The sequence below is a fragment of the Oxyura jamaicensis genome, chromosome 6 (assembly GCF_011077185.1).
Source record: "Oxyura jamaicensis isolate SHBP4307 breed ruddy duck chromosome 6, BPBGC_Ojam_1.0, whole genome shotgun sequence".
NCBI lineage: Eukaryota > Metazoa > Chordata > Aves > Anseriformes > Anatidae > Oxyura > Oxyura jamaicensis.
In genome coordinates, this window is record NC_048898.1 from 2,693,337 (window position 1) to 2,714,890 (window position 21,554).

The 21,554-nt window shown below is 44.7% G+C and overlaps 1 protein-coding gene across 1 annotated transcript in view; it reads right to left on the reverse strand.

Annotated features, from left to right (window-relative positions):
• Positions 1-14,685: 14,685 nt before the first annotated feature.
• IPMK (inositol polyphosphate multikinase) overlaps positions 14,686-21,554 on the reverse strand; it is a 58,029-nt gene continuing 51,160 nt past the window's right edge. Inside the window, exons 7-8 of the mRNA XM_035329423.1 lie at positions 18,358-18,439; positions 14,686-17,331 (exon numbers count right to left, since the gene is read on the reverse strand). Of these exons, the coding sequence (XP_035185314.1) occupies positions 16,697-17,331; positions 18,358-18,439 (717 nt within the window). The 3' untranslated portion in view covers positions 14,686-16,696. The remainder of the gene's footprint in view (positions 17,332-18,357; positions 18,440-21,554) is intronic.

A 21,554-nucleotide genomic window follows, 5' to 3' on the forward strand; every position in this document is an offset into this window, starting at 1 on the left:
AGGAGACATTGCTATTCCTCCTACAGGTTTTACACTGCTGCACGTCACATATGTGAGACCAGACTGCTGTCTGGGAGCTTCTTTTCCATTTTTTACATTAGAACTGTCACATATGCCACAACTAGACATGTGTCAGAGTCACACTTGCTCAAATGGAGCAGACTGAAAATATAAGAAGCCACCTTTTCCCAAAGAGAGCACATGCAGGCAACCCAGAGGGGGAGCAGGAGGGGGTATAAAGATGGTAGGTACACAGCCTCACTACCCAAAGGACAGCGAAGCCACAGCTTCTCTTCAGCAGCCGCCAATGCTCACCTGGCATGCTGGCCTGTGTAGCTTTGTGTGGTGCCAGGCGTGCTCCTCACATCCTCAACTTCTGCAGAACTAGGGTTGCAAGACAACCCAAAGATGATGCATTGAGAAGCATATGTTGCCTCCCCCCTCATTAGCTGAGGAGAAAATGAAGTTTTCTGTCACATAGGCCAAGATCGCCTGCACGCACAGCATACAATATGCTATCTAACATACAAGATGGCGGCGGCTGCTCCCACAGAGGTTTCCAGTATCTCAGTGGACATCCCCACACACGATGCCAAACACCCTGAGCGGTATCCCAGAGGACCCAAACTGCAGTCCTCCCTTTTGTCTCCCCACCCTCAATTATTTTTCCACACAAGAGCATGCTTCAGAGGCAGCGAGTGGTTTCAGAGCAGTAAAATTGGGTTTACCCACCTGAACAGTGACAGGCACCAAAGGCTCCCTCGCGGCCAGGGGCTCTCCTCAGGGTAGCCCAGGCCCATCTCACCGCCCCTCACGGAGCAAAGTGGCTACACCATGAGGTTAAAGATAAAATAAAACCCGGCTTGTTTTGGGGGTAAATGGAGCATTGACGAGCTACGCAGCAATGAGGCGGTAATTGCTGCCAGTGGCGGTAATGGCCGCCATCAGCAGTGCCTTGCTCTCCAAACTGCCTCCAAACAGGTGTTTTCCTTCAAAAAAAAAAAAAAAAAAAAACAGCAGCATATTTTACTGAAAAGCTTTTTTGTGTGAAAAAAAAAACCTGGTAGTTCACCAGAAGAAATAGCGCGTTTCTTACCACGAGGTTTCCTCTCGGTATTTTTGACCTGGCTCCCCTCAGAAACACCAGCAGAGAGCAGGAGGCGGCAGCTCCCGCCCAGCCGCCCTCAGCTGAGGAAGCCATACGAACCCCAGGTCAGCCTCCAACGTGGGGAGGGTTTAAACTGTGTGTTTTGTTGTTGTTTTTCATTTTCTCCTCCTTTCTTTTCTCCCGTTTGAGGTTGTATGGCTTCTCAGCAGGCCCTCTTCAGAGATCTGTCAACGCTTCAACAATTAAGTCCTCCCAATTTAGAAACATCACACAGAAGAGTGCTGCTTTTTGTTGGCTTTGTCTTTAAACAAAGATCTCAGGGGGCTGGGTCTCAATTTACCCATCTTGTCACATAATCGGCCTCTTAAAGACAGCAATAATACTTAACTGAACAGCCTTTACCAAAAAGAAAATATATAAATCCAGAAAACACTCCTGCAGCCTATAATTTGTAGCCTTACCTAACTTACTGTTTTTCTATCCCAGAAAGAGCCGGTATTTAGCACAGAAGACAGAGCTGGCCTTAAGCACTTATGAAAACCTCTCGAACACGACCAGCAGAGGCAGGGGTGAGTACACCTCGCCAAGACTCACTTCACTAACATTCGAGGCTTATAAAAAGCAGAGGTAAATCAAGTAGTTCCCTTTCGCATCGCTCACCAATACATCTAACCTTCACATGCCCGACACCACCTCTTTAAAGCTCAGGTTTTGCTTCAAGGAAAAGTGGTAAAGCTTTGCTGAGACAAAGCTCCCTTCGCAGGGCTTCTGTTGCTGGAGCCTCTTGGGGAACCCTGCTGCAAGCAGCACTCCCCTCAACCTCTCATCAGGAAGGAGAAGCTTTCCCAAGCAATTTCCAACTTTGCTGATCCCTTACTCACTTCATGTATTTAATTCCCAGAACAAACAGACGCTGGCTCTTTCAGACTCCCTCGAACAAGAAGCAGCAGGGAGCAGAGCAGCAACCTCTGGGAGGATCCATGTCAGCATCTCACCTGTTCACCACCCCAACCCCAACAAACTAATTCTGGGTGGATTTTAAGGAGAAATACCAGTGCATAAGCTGAATGTTAGTTAAGAATCAGTCACAAAAGCAAACAGAAAATTGTATTTCTCACAAGATGAAAAACAATAATATGAAATAGAGCATACCAGGGTGCTTTGTTAATTCAGCATTGCATTTTGTGCATGTCAGAGCCATTTTCCAGATGAAATTGCAAGCTCCACTACGAAGTTTCCCCTACACCAGTCAGGACGCAGTCAGATAGGATGGCTGACTAGCAGCAGAATAAACTCAGGTCCTCCATAAATCAATGTAATAGCTCCCCCAGATGAAGAGAGGAACATACTTCATATTTTCTGTTGATGTCCAACAATGTCTTACCACTAGGCCAAATAAAATAAAAAGACCACAACACACCATTAAAGCAAACCTGTCTGGCTGCTCTCTCGTGGGCTTTAAAAGGAAGGGAAGGTGCTGCTGGCTGGGCCATTTGCACCTGAGACTCAACAGCTACAGTCATTAATTTCTGCCAAAATCAACTGAGTCACCCTAATGCAATCCACTCAGCCCCAAAGGAGCTGTCTTCCCATCCCAGCTGGGATAGCAGCAGGTAGTATGTTCTCAGTGAAGGCAGCTACCACCTAACAGGTTACTCAAACTCTTCAAAATAATCCCAGACATCAGTGCAGGAGTGGGAACAAGCTGTCCCATCATCCTGTCAGAGGGAGCTGTATGTGCCCTGGCACCAACGCTGGAGGATGCTTTGGAAAGTTTTTGCTCTCCTCTATTTAATTAAAAACACATTTTGTGCCTGCTATTTCAAGAACCACCAAGAAGGAGTGGTGGGAGGGAAAATGAGAGAATCAGAGAAGGAGAGAAAATCAGAATGACTTTCAACAGTCTCACTTTTTCCACAAATAACTCTGTTATTTTGCAGCATTATTAATGCTCCTAAAGGCTGAGAAGCAGCTGGAAGGCCTGAAATAACATTATTATTTTTCTTTTATATACTTTTGGATTTCCTTAAAATACAAGCTGCCTTTCTTCCACGGTCTGGCATCTCAGTAGCCTCGTGCCTGTGTGCGCAGACACGAGCTGGGGACAACCAGCCAGGGAAACCTTCCAGGCATGTGCTTGGCAAGGGGAGCCAGCAAAATCCCTTTACTTTAAAAAATAGGGAAGATGTGTGGGAAGAGTGGAGAGACTTCATATGGCAGGAATATTTGGCAGCATGGATCCAAGGACAGGGCACTGCTGTAATGGGCAGCCCCAGTAGCTGTTGAGGACTCTCAAGTACCCCTTCACCAAGGGTGGGGATAGCCAGGTCCCACGCAGCCTCTCATAGCAACAATTTCAGATGAGATAGACTGCCAAATCAAATCCTTATTTACTAAGAAAAAAAAAAAGAGTCTATCAAGTGAGAGAGAATTGATTCCTTGGTTGCACCTTACAGCTCAATACCACCCTTGATTTGGAGGGCTCTGCCTTTATGATGATGTCCTAGTGAAGCTTTACTGGGAACGAGGGGCTGCAGCTCACAACACAGGCATTCACCTGCAGAAAGTGTTGTATCCAGAGCCCAGCTGAGGAGATTAAAAATGAACTTGAGCAGCCTCCTCCTTGAGCTCTGCGTACCTGCAGGGGAGCTGGCTCCAAGTTCAGACTCTGCCCACCAAAGGAGGTGGGGATGGGCTTCTCTGGCCATCTCCCCCTCTGCCTGTAGGTGCCAGAGGGAGGAAGATTGCTCTCCTTGCGGCTGGTAGGGGCGAGGAGCTCCCTGCAAGCCCGTCCCCTAGGAGGAAAATAAATAAAATAATTAATCCTGTTATTATTTCAATTCCTACTGACTATTACGTTAGTAAATAAGTAGGGAGATTTTAAAAAAGTGTTTTCCTTTTTTTTTTTTTTTTTCCATAAGTCAGCAGGTTAACACGATGCTCTCAGGCAAGCTGCTAAGGTTTCTGCTTGTAGTCCCACTGCACGGCTGGGCTGCGGTGCCTGCTGCCGGCAAAGAGCCCTGCTGCCATCCTCAGGGGCAAGAGGGAATATTGCAGGCAGCAGCCTGTGCCCTCTTCTCAAAACCCTCTGTCTTGATTGACCCTGGCATTGCTGCTGGCTATCAGCTCATCACTAACCTACTTCCAAAGGCCAATTTATTGAGGAAATTGTGATGAACGTGCTTCATCTGAGGGGTGGAGGCTCAGTCAGGCAAAAGCTGGGATTTCTCCCACATCCCAGCTGCCAAATGCATCCAGACGCTGCTGCGTCCCCTCCCTCACCACCACCCCCTCACTGCCTGTCACCTCATGAGGCTGTACAGAGGATTTGGGCATTTGTTCCGATCCTGACCTCATTCAAAGGCTGTGGCCTTTCCTCCTGGAGGCACTGCACTGCCCAGTATTCATTCCGCTGTCTTCTAGAGGGTCTCGTTTTTGTCCACCTGATTTTGCAAGGCAGCATAACCCTCGCAGAGTCTAAAAGCACACATCTATTACAGCCACACAGCTGAGGGAATCATGGACAGATGTCCTTAAAAACACCTTTTATTAAAATAAAGTGTGTCAGTATTTCTCAGTAACACATCGCACTGAGCATGTGCAACAGCTTCCCTCGGGAGCGTGCTGCTGCTTATTACCAGTAACTAATAATTAGTCCTAACGTTAGTTACCACAACTCCGGTGATATAAGAGCTCCATTATTTCTCTGTGCCTCCTCTACAGAGTGGTTTCTCTTGTACGCATTTACAAAGCCAAGAGATAGGCTGTAGTAAACCTGTCTTGGTCAGGTTTAACGCACTGTCTGTGCATCTGACGGGGGCAGAGCAGCTTTTTAACGTCGGCAGTACCTCAGCTGCTGCTGAAGAAAATAAATGTAGATCTCTACGCAGGAGAGAGAAATTCAGGGAGGTTTCCAGCAGTGAGTGGCACAAGTCCCAGAGCATCTCCAGCGCCACAGCAGCGCTGGCCCTCCACAAGATACTCTCATGATGCACAAGGTTTTATCTGTGTTTAACCAAATCCCCATGTTAACCCAGGTGCAGCGCCGGACTGATGAGGTTGTCACCGCCTGCCCAGGTAAGCAGAGCACTGACCTGTTGGGATGTCTCACTGGGCAGCTAAGGGCATTGCACAGCTGAAGCACAGCCAGAGCCCAGCTTATGCTGGCTGCATCTGAGTACCAAAAAAAAAAAACAATAGCAAAAAGCAATCACCACCAATGGACAATCCTGGTGCAGAACAAAAATCATGTCTGATCAGTCTTTGACCACGAACAATGCATTAAAATTATTTTTAATTAAAATAACTTCAGGCCAAAAGCTAAAAGCCCCATGGGGAGCAGCCAGCTCAGCCACAAGTTTTGCATCTCTTCATCTGGACCCATCCCAGGGTTTATTCTGCCGTGCCAGTGGGATGCTCACGTCGTCAGTAAGAGCAGGGCCAGGGCAGCACCACAGAGCAGAGGGGGACCTGTTGGGCTCCAGGGTCTCCTCGCTGTGACGAGGATCTGCAGCCCGGGAAAATGCCAAAAATAAAAAATATTCCCATGTGTAGGAATGGTGCATGGGATATTTGTTATGTTGAAGATAGACAGTGGTGTACAAGCCAGAATTCCTGCTCTGTGTTTTGGAAAAAAATGTGCCAATGGTGGAATTAAGCTGCTGGTGGTGCGTTTTACCTCCTGGAGGAAAGGCGAGGGAAAAGAAAAGAAATCTGAAGCTGTCAAAGTGTCCCAGGAAGGTCGCTAGCAACTGTGGGACCAGAGTCAATAGAGCTCGAAATTGGGATGCTCTCCACAAGCAAACAGGATGCTTGTCGTGAGACACTGAAGAAATATAACAAAAAAAATGCTTCAGCTCTGAAAATCAGGAGAGTAAGTGCAAAGCTGAGCTGACCCTCGCAGGGCTACAGGCACAGGGTGCAGCAGCCCCATGCAGCAGCCTCTCCCTGCAGGAGAAACCCAGAGGCTCAGTTCCCTGGGTCTCAGCCCCCCACAAAGCCCCGATGGGAGGAAGGAGACAAAGAATAAATCAGCAGCGTGGCCTAAAGCTGCTGCTGTGCCCAGTCTGGGACACGTCCCACAGTAGCACCTGGCATCTCCTGGGGAAGCAGCTGAGGGCCTGAGAAGAGCAAGAAGGAAGACGAGCGAGAAAAATCAATTTTGTTGGAAATAAAATCACCTTCCCTTCACTGACGGTCGTGCACTGTTCTTTGCTACGTGAGCTGTGCCAGGGCAGGAGTTTAGGCAGCTGTCAGGATGTATGTAGGCAGCTTTTGTTATTAGCAGCACGGTGATGTGCTCTTGTAATGCTGGAACCTCTGTGCTGCTGAGGGAGGCTGAAGAGGGAGAGTCGGGGCCCCCAGGTTTCATAACCTCGCTTTCAGCAGTAGCCAGGGACTGGGGAAACCCACAGACGTTCCTCACAGGGGCCTGACCTGCAGATGGACCACGTAGGCTAAACACCGTTCCTTTGAAGAGGAAAACTGCTTATTTCACATGGAGAAATTGCATCAGCAAGAGACGAGGCTCTAGGAGGCTGCCGCAGACCAACGTATCAGCCTCCAAGCTCAGCACATTTGGCAGCACTCTGCAGTCAGGGGTGCGGCGTGGAAGTGGCACGGAATTGTATGAGAGGCCAAAGGATCTTTTCCAAACGTATTCCAAGAGGAAAGCTCCCCCTGATGTCCTTGAGAAAAGCCAACCCAAATATTCTGCATTTAGCAACACCAACCGCAGTGCAACAGCTTGCATTTTCTGTGCCACACGATAGTCACTGAAAGGCAAAAACTGAGCCTTGGTTTCCACTGTCTAGAGAGTCACACGGAATATAGGGCCGTGGCCCCGACAGAGAGAGCCACATGGGGATTTAAGGACAACACAGGTGACATTAAGGGAGCTCTTCTGCAATTCCCTGGCTTTATTTTTGTGTGAATACATCAAGGATTTCTCTTACTAGCCCATCATGCCAGCGTGCTTCACAAGCAACAAAGTTAAAATTCTTTTATTTTGATGCACTCTAAGGGAAAATTCCCAGTTTCCTGCAACTGCTTTTCCACTGCCTGAGTCTCTCCCACTTTTATTCTCCCTTACTCCTCTCTTGGACCCAGCTGATTTCTGTGCCCGGGGAGCTACTTTCATTTAAACCAAAACTAACATAACTGAGGCCTGAAGGCGGCACCTTCCCTTCCTGCTGGCAAAACCGTTCTGCATTATCAGGACCTCTGATTCGCTTCTCCGGCTTCCCACGCCAGCTGTCCTGCAGCTGCACGGCGCAGCTGCTTGTGAGACCAGGTGAGATGGAAGCTTCGAAAGTGAAAAGGGCTCAAGAAAGAAGCATAAATCAATGGCGTGCTCAAGATTTCTGGCTGTGCTGTTCTCCTAGAGGTACACCAGCCTCCACGGACCCAGCGATTCATCGTTTTACTTCTCCAGACAGACTTTGCAAAGCAAGTGCAGGTTATCAGTGTCAAAACAGCTCGTAGCCTTGCCCCAAGCGATGCTGAAGCTCAGAGGGGTTGGTTATGGGCTCAGAGGGGTTGGTTATCAAGCCTGGCTGGTTGTCGGCCCCTCCGAGGCACCACCACGGAGGGGAGGAGATCTGGAGTCTGCTTGCTCCACATCCAGTTAGATGACTTCTAATTAGCTTTAAGGATAACCGTAATTTAATGAAAAGGATGTGTACAGGCCATGATGTGGGTTTAATTTGTTTAGCAACACAAAAGCAAAGAGAAGCACTTGTGCAAACTGCCCACTCTCGGTCTTGCCGTAATGCAGTCCATTTTTCTAATTTGCAATGATAATTTCAAACTCATAAAAATACATCTGCTGACCCAGACAGATCGTTACCGGCGCTTTGATGCCTGGATTGCTTTTTCCGTTTTATTGCCCACGTTTTCCTCATGCAGACCACAAAAACAGTTGAGCTGACAAAAGCGATTGATATGTCTTCCTTCATTTTGGAGCGATGGTTTAATATGCAGGTTTAGTCAATATCAGACTTGAAAGAGAAGAAAGCAGGGAGGCTGAGGCCCCACTGTCCATTCACAGGAACATTATTTTTCATTATGAAATTTGCACAACGCCCTATTAGTAATTATTACTTAAGTTCATGCCAATAACTGTAGCTTTATGGGCTGTTCTGGGGTTTTGCTACGTGTTGAGGACAGCAGCAGACTGCTGGAGGAGCTCTCTGACATCCAGTCCAGCTGCCTCCAATCCCGAGCACCCCACCATGCTTTACAGATTAAACATGCTGCTTGCTTTCCCACAGATGGGTTGGAGCAGTGATATGAAAAAGTTACGTGGTCAACATGAACGTCTGGATCTGCAGCCAGAAAAAAAGAGGAGAGGAGAAGAGAGGAGAGAGGTCACGGGTGACCGGATCAAGATGCCAAAGGATGCATCATCCCCAGCTGAGACCACAGTGACTTTAAGTGAGGTTGGACCTAACGAAAGAGCTGTGATTCTGCAGGAGGGCCCGTCCAGCTCTGCTTAACACCAGGATTTTGAAAACTACACAGAATATTCAAGCTACAGGAGGCCTGTTGCTTTTAGGTACTTACACCGTAGCTTAACACTAACACTTTTCTTCTTGGATCTCTATTTGTTCAACACAAATTCCCAACAGACTTTGATTGCCACTGAGTGGGTATTTTCCTGCAATTACCTCTCCTACCCACCAATTTACATGAACACATAGCAGAGACGCAGAAAGCCACAGGAATGGCTTTTTGTCAGTGAAGGAGATGCCAAAACATCCTAAAGGAGAAGGCTGCAGTTGCCAAGAGTCCCGGTATTTGAGAAGGAAAGGTTTGTGCTGACTCAAGTCCAAGAAGTCAGCATCTTTCAATGTCGCAGATCCTGGTTTGTTTCTGGCTTTTCTTTTAAAAAGCAATTTCGTAAAATTGATACTTTGGCACAGTATCTATTTGATAGCTTCCCATCTGCTTGTCCGATTTATATCTACTGAATTTGCTAACAAAATCCAGTTTTTATTGCTAGCCACATTGCAAAGCTTATATAGTTATGGGAAAATAGGTTGTACTCAATTTCTCCTTATGCTTCATCAATCCAAGCGTGAGCTGATGCAATGCCAGTGTCTTTGCTGCCAGCAGTGGGTAGGTACAGAGCAGCCCGCTGCAGGCTGCCCTTCAGATCCGCTGCACAATATGTAGGTGTTTTTTATGCTGGTGAGGGTCAAACTAAACACAGGTGACCAAAGGAAAACATGTTTTGACAGCAGGTATTTCACAGTTCCTATTCCAGGTTACATTTGTCCTCAAATCTTGTGCAAAGATAGAAGAGTGGCAACAGGAGATGAAGAGCAACGTGATGTTTAAGTTAAGCCTCTTTAATGACTGTCTCGCAACCCTGTTCCCCTTCCCCAGCCACAGTCTTTCACCTTTTCCATTGCATCCAGAAAAGGCACTTGTCCCTCCCAGAATGAGCCAAATCAAGGAAATCAAGACAGCAGAAAAGCAATAATTATGTGTGGGCTTGGTTTCCAACGAGTTCAGCTCTCTGAACCAACTGCAGAAAGCCTGGGCTGAACTGGAGAGGGAGCAGGAACGGATTGCCCAGAGCAAGGTGAGAGGGGGACGAACACTTAGCATGTGTTAGCCATCACCCATGCTTCATGCAACAGAGGACAAAAATAAAACTAATAGCTGTGATAGCAAAGACCTGCAAGTCACAGCTATCTCATATTTGTGATGAAAGAGCAGTGGATTTGTGCCTCACACAGGGCCCATGCCCAAACAGCTGTAACTCCCTATCTGTCCTGAGGGGAATTGCCTTGCGGGGTGGCTCTGTGCAGTTCCCAGCTCCTCCCCATGTTTGATTTTGTCTGGGTCAAGTCCTCAGTCACATCAACTCCCCGAGGCTTCAATGCATAAACACAGCTCAGATTGTTATGATATTAAAATTAATAAACACTCTATCCTTGCAAAACCATGCTTCTTGCCGCTGTTCTCACCTCACCCTATTTTTAGTCCTTCTCCAACTCTGGAGCATGGGAAGGAAGGGTGCACGGACCCCCAGGAAAATACTAAGGCTATGCAATACATTTAGAAGTTTCTGTCTTAATTTTATAGCAACACATTTTAAAAACGTGTTGACAATTAAAATGGAAGGCTGTTCTCCCAGCCACTCGGAGTTAGGGACCTGATCATGGATGCAAAAGGGTTTATAATCAAAAACAAATGCAGCCCCTCTCATGGACCTGTACATTTTCCAGCATGTCATTTATAAAAAAATTAGATACTGATTTCTCATTAGACCCCCTTAACACATGAAGAACAATAACCTTTCAGAGACAAGAAAGGGTTAAAACTTCAACAAAAATTAGTTATGTGCCCAAGGCTTGCATAGCTTTTTTTTTAAAATTGTCTTTTCCCCTAAACAATGGCCTCCTGCATAAACAATTTAATTATTTTACTCAAAGGTATGGTGTAAAATAAGACCACTGCGTTCTGTGCTCCAAAATGACTAGTGGGCATTGTCTGCAAATATCCCTTAGCTGGAAAATTGGCACCAACTGTTCCAATATAATTACAGCCGTGATACCCATCAGCTGATTAATTTAATTTGTTTTTCACATCTGCAAAGCAATAACTACCTTACCATGGGCAGCAAATTCTTTCCTGTGAATTTTGTTACCAGACAGAAGTTTAACAGCAATATTGTCCCCTCCCTTCATGGTGATTTGGCAGGTTGCAGCCTACAGCGTTTTATTTTCACAGCCTCGACCCTGTGATATGCACAAAGAATGCGCCTGCTTTGAATTTCGGACTCATTTGTATTTCACACAAAGCTCAGATTAAGCCCTCTTGGAGGACAAGCCACAGGTTCCTGCTTGACAACCCAGAGCAGAAAGGTGAAGTGTAGCTTTTCTGTGGTTTCATCTCTGCATTCTTTTTGCTGCCTGCCTGCCTCCCCTCTTCTGAAAGAAAAGGGAGAAAAACAAGCCAGCTTAAACCCCCAAAAGATGGGCTTTTTCACAGCTTTCAATCAAACATTAAAGGTAATCTTCAAGTTCGATTCATCTGGAGTGAAATAGCCACTTCCTACTTACTCATCAAGGCCTGAACTGCCCCAGCTTTCTGAAAAATCCTGCTTTTTGTGCTCCGTTAGGGGTATGGCTTTGTCTTTCCCAATCCTCTTTCTGTTCAGAGAATCACTTCCTAACAGGGAAGAAGGTTTTAGGAAAGACTGGACCGTTACAGGCATCAGATCTGATGCTGACCAACAATTCGCGTGCAATGCAGCGTGGACTTTTGTCGAAAAGCCAAATTCTTTTGTTTTTATTTTTAAAGACGACTCTTGTGTACCAAGGCAGGTATTTGCAACGAACAATAGCAATGGATGCCATGAAAAAATTAAGCCCAATGTACACACATACAGAATATGGGGAAGAAGAGAAAGAGGGGGAGCAGTCAGTGCAGGTAGATTCAGGAAAACATTTTTTAAAGAGTCTTCTGGTATTAAAAACAAACCAATTATGCTCGCAAGTCACTTGCAGAAAATTTTTAATAATTTGCCAAATATACAGCTATTAGAATTACCCTAAATATCAATTATAATTAAATTACAAAAGTTGGTAGATAGCATAGTACAATGTTCTATAAAATAAAGACATGTAACATTAACAATACCCCCTGCAGTCCGATAATGGCAAAAACAGGAAATGAAATTACAAACACATACAAATCAGAGGAGACCGAGTGACGGCATTAGACACTTGAATCAAAGAAACTGACACCAGACTAGATACATTCATCCCTCAAGCATAATAAATGTAGAACTTTAGATTTTAAAAACAATTAACAACACAGCATCAGGTGCAATTTCACATGCTTTCGTTTATCTTCCAGTACAGTTCCCACAGTATTAAAGTGCCTTTGTGCACTCTAGTTTCATTTGTAGTCAGGTGCAATACACATATTTGGAAGTTAGTTCATAGGTCACTTTTTTTCTAATAAAATAACTATTTGAACCAATGTACACAATTCAAACGGAGGTGTTTTAAAAGTACCTTTGTTCTTGGTGACTATTTTCTGTTGAATGTCATGTAACACAGAAATTAAACTCCAAATACCCGGGGTCCATCTCCATTAAATAAGACCACAGAAGTTGTTTCTGGAAGTATGTTTTCTGCCATACAATCCTTAGCTTTCTTCCTTCCCCCCCCCCCTTTCAAACACTGCTAAAATAATCCCATTTGTCCTTTTGATGACAACCTTCTCTGCAGCGCTCACCTACAGATTGCCACAAAAACAGTAAAGGCAGCATTTGGCCCGCAACTATGGAGAGGAATGTACTTTACAAACAGCATCCTGCAACAGCCTGTTGTAATTTGATAAATGCACGTGGACAGCATCAGCCTACCTGCGAGACACTTGAAGACTGAACAGCCTTTGGATCATATCAGGAAGATTATCTGCGCTGCAGAACTGGCCAGCTGTCCGGTGCTTCTCATCAGCTTGCATGCTGCCCGCTAAGCTAACTTCTTAAACCCAAGCCTCAGCATTAATTGCAGTAAGGAAAAGAAAACTTCATGCACGGTTTAGCTGTCACTCACCTTGCCCCCAAAATGTTCTCTGGAAAACACACACAAGCAAATGTCACAAAACCTACTATCTAATCTCCAAAGTATGTTCTGTTCTAAAATTCCACTGCTACTTCTTCACAGGAGAAAGTGCAAAAGGGAAACTGCATTTCCCACACTGAGGCATTCTGATGGCATTGTTCAGTACCTGCACTTGAAGAGCAGTTATGGGGCACGAGTGGTTGTTGTTGTTGTTGTGTTAAGGAAATCAAAGTTTCAGTTTAAATAATTCCACAATGATGCTACAGGAGGTCACCTGTGGTGCCAGAGCAAGGACTGAAGAAGGCACTCTGGAGGAAAGCTTATTTGGGGGAAAAAAATGGGGAGGATGAACAACAAATAACTTCAAAAAGTCCTACCGCTGTCTTCCTATACCTGACAATGGGTCACATCATGAAGTGAAAAAATAATGAGAATGGCTTGTAAGCTTGGGCTGTGAACACCACTGGTGACATGCCCGTGCAGGTCATGCCTTCCCTGTGCTGCTGTTACAGGCTCACGCTCAGTACTGCGTGAGCCAGGCTCAAACCAGCCCGAGCTCTTAGCGGGTAAAGTGCTGCTGGAGCTCTAGATGTATGATATGCTAAAATTACTTAAACAGAACCATGTGCACTTTGTTAATCAAACTAAAGGGAATTAGTGGTTTCTTAATCTACTGACTTAGACTTTCAAAGTTTCTCCATGAAACGGTAGAGTCACAGAAAAAGAACAGTCTGGCTACGCACTACAGCAGAAAAATAGAAAACAGTACAAGGTTCATGTGAATCACAGCAAGTCTCAGTCTTAGTTCATAAAATAATTTGGTTAAAATACTTTACATGATTCATACTGGTATAATAATTTTTCCAACGTACTTTATGCAACAAATTCCACCCATATCCAAAAATACCATATATGTAAATACTTATGGTTTTTTTGTTTTTGTTTTTTTTACAAAACTGTATACAATTCAAACTCTCCTTAAGTAAGCCTATACACAATTCTCACAATCACCTAGGTACAAAGTCTTCAGAATAAGTATATTCTCAGAGAGTACATGAACGACAATGCTTCCATGCATCTTCCCTTTTGACAGGTGATTCTGCTAAATCAAACTCTTATTGCTTAAAATCAAAGCAGACAGGTTTCATCAACGACAACAGCACTCGAATACCACGCCAGCCCGGGGAAGAGACCTGCTTTCAGCTTTATGGGACAGAAATCCCTATCAGCCTCGCTACCAGTTCTGCGAAGATGTCCACGTAGGTGTTACCTGTCCTGTGCATTTTGCACAGGGAACAAACGAGAGGCATCACTGGCAGGGAGGGAGATGGAAGGTAATACATACTTTTAGTGTCCAGCATCTCCCTTTACATTTTCTGATTAATTCTGTGAAACATCTCCAACTGTAACTGAAAACAACCCGATCTGATCAGATACAAGACGCTACAAACACCAAATCCAAAGTGTGCAAGAACAATGTGAACATAATGCCTTCGTGGGCTTAAATTCACATTCGGTACTATGCCAAAACACCTCTACGGCAAGCTTTATTTACACAACTTCCGATTCAAAATACTGATACCTCTCAAGCTACATTTTAAATTAACAGAAACACATCCAGAATAACTACTGGTAAAAAAAAAAAAAAAAACTGATAAAATGATTCGTTTTTTTATTCAAAATAATCTGACAGTTTAACAATATTCCAGGTGCATTACAAACACTGCCATAGTCAACACAACAATCAATACTTAAAGAGCATTCAAACACTGAAGACACACCTTAAAGCAGAGACAGGAGAATGCGCTTACACTAAGAGCATACAGGTCGTTTTCCAATAACTGACTCCTCTGAGGCAGATGTCTGAATTCTCTGGCACAAAAATGGATTAAAATCCAGAAGAGATGAATTACAGAGGACAAAAACTCAGAATTAAAAATGTTTTCCCCTGTATTTTCTACAAAACATTGTGAGTTTTTAATTACATGGCCACTACCAGCCTAGACTACCCTAGTGTTGACTAGTTACGGGATAAAACAACAAGATCATAACGCACAAACCAGCATTAAAGCAAACAAAACCACCAACTCTTCCTAGAATATGGCTAAATTAGTTCACAGAGAGTTGGGAATATATTAACTACATAGTGCAACGGAAATACCAGGTGGAAAAAATACTTTATCTTCCTGATAATTTCTCCTCAGCCTTCACCATAATTTGAGTAAAAAATTCAACACAATGATACTGCCCCTCCTGCAAGCATCTTTCCCCGTGTTCAGAACATCGTGTTGCTAACTGATTGCTTCGATTCCTCAGTGCACTGGCCAATCTTAGCTCTACCACTTACATAACGTAGTTCTGCACGTGATACCCTGTTTCTTCCGATTAACCCAGGATCTAAAACAGAGCTAAAATCTCAGCTTTATTTAAAACAGCGTATTTGTTCGAAAAGCGTTTGTCTCTGACACAGGAAACAGATGTCAAATCGAGAACTTGCAAAGCTGCATACGCAGCTGAGTGCATAGTGCAGAACATCACAGAGAGAGCAGCAAGGCCACAACGCCACATTAAGTCCACGCTTAAAAGCTGTATGTCGCCAATGACCGAATCCATTCTAAAAAGTTTCACTCGTGGGGCTTGCTTAAAGCATTAAAATCTTACTTGACGTATCGCGCTCCGATATGACTTGTCTATAGCTGACTACACAGCCACGTACACAGCGTACAGAGGCGACACACCATCATCCCAGTCTCAAGTATTCCATATGAAAGCCTGAATTTTTCCTGTGAAAAAGAAGCAAGTGGGACAACTTTCAAACCATACGGCTTGCTTGGGTGTTAATAGTAATAAAAAAAGCTGCTTTAGCCCAGGGTAACAGAACCACGACTCCATTGAAACCCGCCGAGGTTCGTCTCTGGTTGCTCCAGGGCCGGACTGGGTCTTCACAGCACAGGGTCCTTCATCCGCATCGCTCATCGCTTCCAGCTGTGCTCCCCAGCGGTGGGAACCTGGAATGCTTCTTGCAAGAATACAAGTGGCAAACGGCTGGAGGAAATCTCTGTATGCTTACGCAAAATGCTTCGTCTCCCTGTTCAGTTAGTTTGCTTTTAAAAGCAACGTTTTTGGAGAAGGGCCATCAGAACAAAGGAGTGAAGCATTTCCCTTAGTCACAACATCAGACGCTCCAGTAACAGACTGACTTAATCTCCTAAACCAAATTAGTTCCTGGAATATCTCACGCTCATTTTTTTTTCTTCCCCCTTTCTCAGAAACAACGTTTCTCTAGCAGTTGTGCAGTTTAAACCTGTTACCACATTTTAGTCCAGCATTTTCTTAGCACCTCAACACAAATTACATCACAGCTTGCCTGCAATGAACATCGGCTACAGACAACCACCGAGAGGGAAGCGCCCACAGCAGGGTTAGCACAGCGACATCGCCCCGTTACGTTGAGAAGCACTTTTTGATACGCTGGTGCCCAGGTTAGATGGCTGCATCTAAACGGGATTTCTCTCAAAGCAGGGTTAACTCCAGTTATTCGAGTACAGTAAACACAAGAGGGCAGTACTGAGGACGTCAGTCCCGTACTTCAGAGTTTTCAGTCCGTTTTCTAAAAACCTGTTAATGGAGATATGGCTCAGTGTCAAGGCTAAGTGGGCAAATGTTATCTAAGCTGAAGTCGTTATGGGAACTAACACAACCCCTGCTTATTGTACGACTGTACTCCTTGGATTTCAGCCAGCCAAATACGCTGCATCCTACCAATTTGCCTATCCTGCATAATCTCAAGTATCTTCACCCTTTCGCATTCCCCAATTAACTACCAATTATTTTCCTGAGTGAGATTATAAAAAGTTAAACCCTTCTACCAAAAGTACAAAGACAAATAAAATAGAGTAGAACAATACAAACCCAGTTATACAGCATTACAAGTGCAGAAATTCGTCATGTTGTTGCTCTTCGTTATCGTTGGCCCCCAGTAAAAACCATAACAAAGAATCTAGTTATCCAAAATATTTTGAAGTACTGTGATTAAATTTTTCAGACCATAAATGTAGCCCTCATCCTTTGTGTTGCTAGGAAACACGTGAGCAAAATCTATCATCCGCACTTCTACGTTTACGCTTTCCTTGATCTCAGCTGGCATGTGACAGAAAACTTTTTCCAGTTGGGGTATAACGTTTCCGTTCAGATGCTCCTGTGTGATGCAAGTGCTGCTCTTCCACACGTTGTCTTGCTCCAAGGTTTCAACTTTTAGCGAGAGCTGACTGTGGTGCCTCTTAGAGTATGCCTTTTTGTGAAGTGCATAAAATTTGGACAAGCCTTTACTTACGGAGGCCTCAATTTTTCCGTTCTCTGTAGAATTTATTACGTGAATATTATTATTATACTCCAGTATGTCTCCACCTGATAACAGTCCTTTGGGCACTCCCCTCTTCTCTGCCAAGGTGACATCGCTCAGCCGCACGGTTGTTGCCTGACACGAACCTTCGTAAACAAACAGCAACGAGCTTGCATAAAAGTTGAGTTGCTTCTGGCCCTCAAACCACGCCAAAATTTTTTCAATCTTCTGAATGCTGGCAGCGATCGCGTCTTTTCTCAAGCAGTACCCATTGTGGAAAAACTTTGCGATGCCTGCAAGAAATAGACGTTTTTGAGGGTTATCTCCACCTCTGAAATGAAATCAAATGCTGTTCATCTCTTTGGGGATGGGAATGATTCCTGATCTGAAGGGACTGGCAGCATTCAGTTTCCTTTCAAGCACAGTTATTAAACGAATCAGAACTGAACTGAGGAACTCGGGCACTTTCAGTCACCTCCCCACACAGGTCCTGCTGTACGGAACAGCTGGGCCATACATACACAGAACCTATGCTGGGCTTGGACCATAAAAAACTAGGCACTCTGTGTATCAAGCAGTAGATGAACACGGTTCCTGCTCCCCTCATTATTCTGCATTCAAGCATCTCAACAGTTTGGGCAGGGATCCACTAAGTTCTCCAGGGATAAACAAGTTTCAGCAGCTCCCAGCTTCTTTATCACAAGTGACAGAGCTGACAAGTTGGTGCCAGCTCTAGAGAGGGGTGTGTGTGTGCGTCTGTCTGTCCTTCTGTCCCCGGTGGGGACAGACAAACAGATGTCAGTTAATGACCAGGTTGAAATATTTATCACCGAATACAGTGGTAACATTTTAATTTATTGTTAGCGTAGAGCAAGGTAAGAATTGATCTCAAGTGAGATGGTGTTTCAAGTGAAAACAGTGCTTATAGAAGCTTTTTAATATAACAGACAGCACGGAATACTCACGGAATACAACCAGAAATAGAAATATGCAGATTAAAAACATTAACACCTCTAAGATTTCTACCTCAATGGAGCATCAAGCCTCAATTCTGCAAAGAGATTGGAATCTACCACAATTACTCCCTTATTAATAGTAAAAGGGATGTGTGACGAGGAAATTCTTACGACTGTTGTTACAGCCAACTGCACATTTAACTTAGGGTTGACAGGTAGTTCAGGTGATACAGGGCACAGCTAAAGACCCATCTGGCACGAGGAGAGAAAGGGATTTTTAAATGGGAGCACAGAGACTACTTTTTCCATACAGCTCTAAAATAACAGTAATATCGAATACGCAGCAGCACTGAGCTCCCTTACCATCCTTTACTGTTTCCTTCGTCAAGCCCCTTCCGTAGTGCTGGTTTTGCGTCTCGTAGCTGTCAGAAGAGACATGGTAAACCTGCAAGAAACAAGAAGGTATGTCTGTTGTTATTCTGAGCAGCCAAGATTTTCCGCATGAGACACCTTACGGACAGGTTACACATCTTTGGTACCACTTATCCCTTCTGCAGCTGTAAGTTACTTCAGAGGTCAGCACTGCCCTCTAGTGCTCCGATCTGCAGAACAGTGCCCCTGCGTATCTCGGGGGTAATCTACAAATTGTTTTCCTGCATCACACAGACATTGTGCTAGTTACAGAAAGCATTTTACACAGTACATACCTTGCAGATAAGATGTGAAACCATCACACTCCTACTAATGTTGCTACAAATATTAATTCAGTAAGACTTGACGTGCTCATGCATTCACTACAACTATTTTGCAGTTCTTAAAAATATAAATATTTGGTACAACAGCAAAACAACATGGAGTGCTGCGATGTGACCAGGAGTGCCCAGTACACGAGAGCCATCGGAAAATACAATTTTTGGCACAAATGAGGTTACATGAAATAACGACAGCAGCCGAGTGAAAGCTCGATTCCAGCAGATACTGGTACAACCAGCACAACGCTCTCGCCTGAAAGGGAGGCAAATCACACGGGTACAGTTTTGCCCATATCAGGAATTGCACAAGCTTAACAACTTAATTAAAAACTGTTTTACACAGAGACACATTTTCTAACTGAAATAATTTCCATTGTAGAAACGTGCCAGCCAGCCAGGCCCAAATATAATTTGTTTATGAGAGTGCAGACAATTCCTACTTGCAGAAATAATGGTGTTACCAAGCAGGCGGTTCTCTCTGGCAGCAACTTTCTGCTTGGCACTTGTTCAGACCACCCAACCCTGCGGCACCCATCCCGGCTGCCACGCTCTGCCCTCACTTCACCCGCCGCACAGAGAGAGGATCCCACAGTGAGCGAGTGGGGCTGCACCGGCAAGGAGCCTGCCCACGGGCACTGAAAATCGGTGCATAAAATTGAGTGGTATATAAAAAATAGTAAGAACAAAAAAAGCAGAATTCCCTGGTTTTGTTTGCTTGCTTGTTTTCTTGTTGTTGTTTTTTTTATTATTTTTTTTTCAGCCTCCCACACCAAAACTTCTCTCCCTCATCCAAACCACGATGAGCACAGTCTGAAAACACAGGCCCAAACTCTTGCTTTGCAAAGCAGCTAGAAGGAAACGTCTCAAAAAAATCCTACTGTGACAAAAAGATTCAAGTAATGACACTCAGTGTCCCCAAGGAACTCAAATCCTGGGTGTGGAAACACAGACTCCAGCCATCAGCCACGCATTGAAAGGGCAGTAAATAATTCTGATTGTACTAAAGACACAGCAGCAGTAAGCCTGAGCGTTTCAGCTCGCTTGGTAGCGGGGATTACTTCCCACTGTTACAACTCCGACTTCTACTGCTGTAACAGCTACAGAAAGTGAGGTCCTGCTGCCTACAAATTGCAGAAGAGCGCAGTGAAAGAGGCCGGTTATTTTCAAAGAACATCTGACTAGTGTGACTTTGGTTTCACTAAAACAATTGCTTTTCTCCACTTTTCTTTAAAGCACATTAGCGATAGTATAAAACATACGAAGCCAAAGACAACTCATTTAAATACTTCAGGTACCAGAACTACTTGCAAAAGCTTTCAAAATTTCAAACGGAACACATGCAAAAGGTAATTAAATAAATCAAGAATAACAAAGTCTATTCCTCGGGAAGAGGAGCAAGAATCTGGAGACCGCGTCCATGTTTTTACGAGCTGCATCTTCGTTTCAGTGGCATCACGCGTGCGCGTTCAGTCGCTCTAGGGGCAGCTGCCTGCACACATCTGCACTGCAGCACACTCACAAACACATAATCCTGTTTACCAGAACCTTATCTCTTACCCATAGGAGCTAACCGTTTCTGCGACACGGGCAGTTGCTCAAAAATGCTGATTAAGATCTGCAAGCTCATTTTCTTTTCCACAGAAACGCTGGAACAGCGCATAAGCCCCCTGTGCCTCTGAGTGGAGTTTCCCACGAAGCCACCCTACCTCTTCTCATAACTTGCACAAACCCATTCCCCCCAGTTTTAGAGGTTTACAACTCTTACGTGCAGGTTTTGCATCAGCTGGGCATTTTTAACTGTACGAAACGGTTGGTGACAAACTGCTAAGTCCCACACGTACCGGCACTGCAACGTACGTAATGAGTTATCTTGTGAATAAGCGTGCTCAGAATACCCTTGGTTACCAAAGGGCTTGGCTGCAGTTCTCAGTTATTCTTCTTCTCTTGAAGACAATAGTATTGAAGGACAACACATGCAGGTAATCGTGAAAGTATTCTCCACGCTAGCCAAAGAGCTGTCTCTTAATTCTCCTCAAAGCCTTCTCTCAATGGCAAGGAAGAGGCTGCTTGAACCATTCCTGGAAGACCTCAGCGAAACACAAACACATTAAGCCCCGTACTGAAAGCAGAGGAACAGAAACTCCAGCTCAGATAGGAGCAATCTTTCACCACGTCTTGCTTGGTCCTCACCCCAAAAACAAAGGGATCGCTGTGCTGTGGCGGCTCGGAAGTCAATTTCGGCCCCGTGCTGAGAGGCTTCTTGCCTCACCGTGCTTTTGTTCACGCCATCACTGCAGCTAATCTGCTCCCAACCCTTCCCAAAAGGAAATTTGCCTTTGAACCAATTTTTCTTCTGTAACCCTGTTGTTGCGACTGCCTGTACTAGCCCATTTCTGTCAAAACGATGGCAAGTCAAATAAGTCACATCTGTAGCCTCGACAACAGCCAAGAATTTATTAGACAGGAAAATCTCATTTCTTGTCCACCTGCCACGGCTCGTTACGCGTTTGCTCTGAATTCACATAAGGAGTTCCACTGCATAGTGCAAGACAAAGAAAATGCATGAGATCTGCAAAACATCTCCTGTAAGAAAAGTCCTGCTTGGTCAGGGATTTTTGCACATTCCTACCAGGCAAGAACGGAGATGTTTCGGTCAACAGCGTGAAGGCTCCTCATTGTGCCTACAAGCACTCCCAGTTCAGTGAGGTTTCTGCATAAACAGAGCTGGAATCCAGCAAGCTAAAAAGTTTTTTGGTTTTAATTAGCAGTGGTAGGGACTCTGTATGGGCAGCATGGCAAACAATCCTG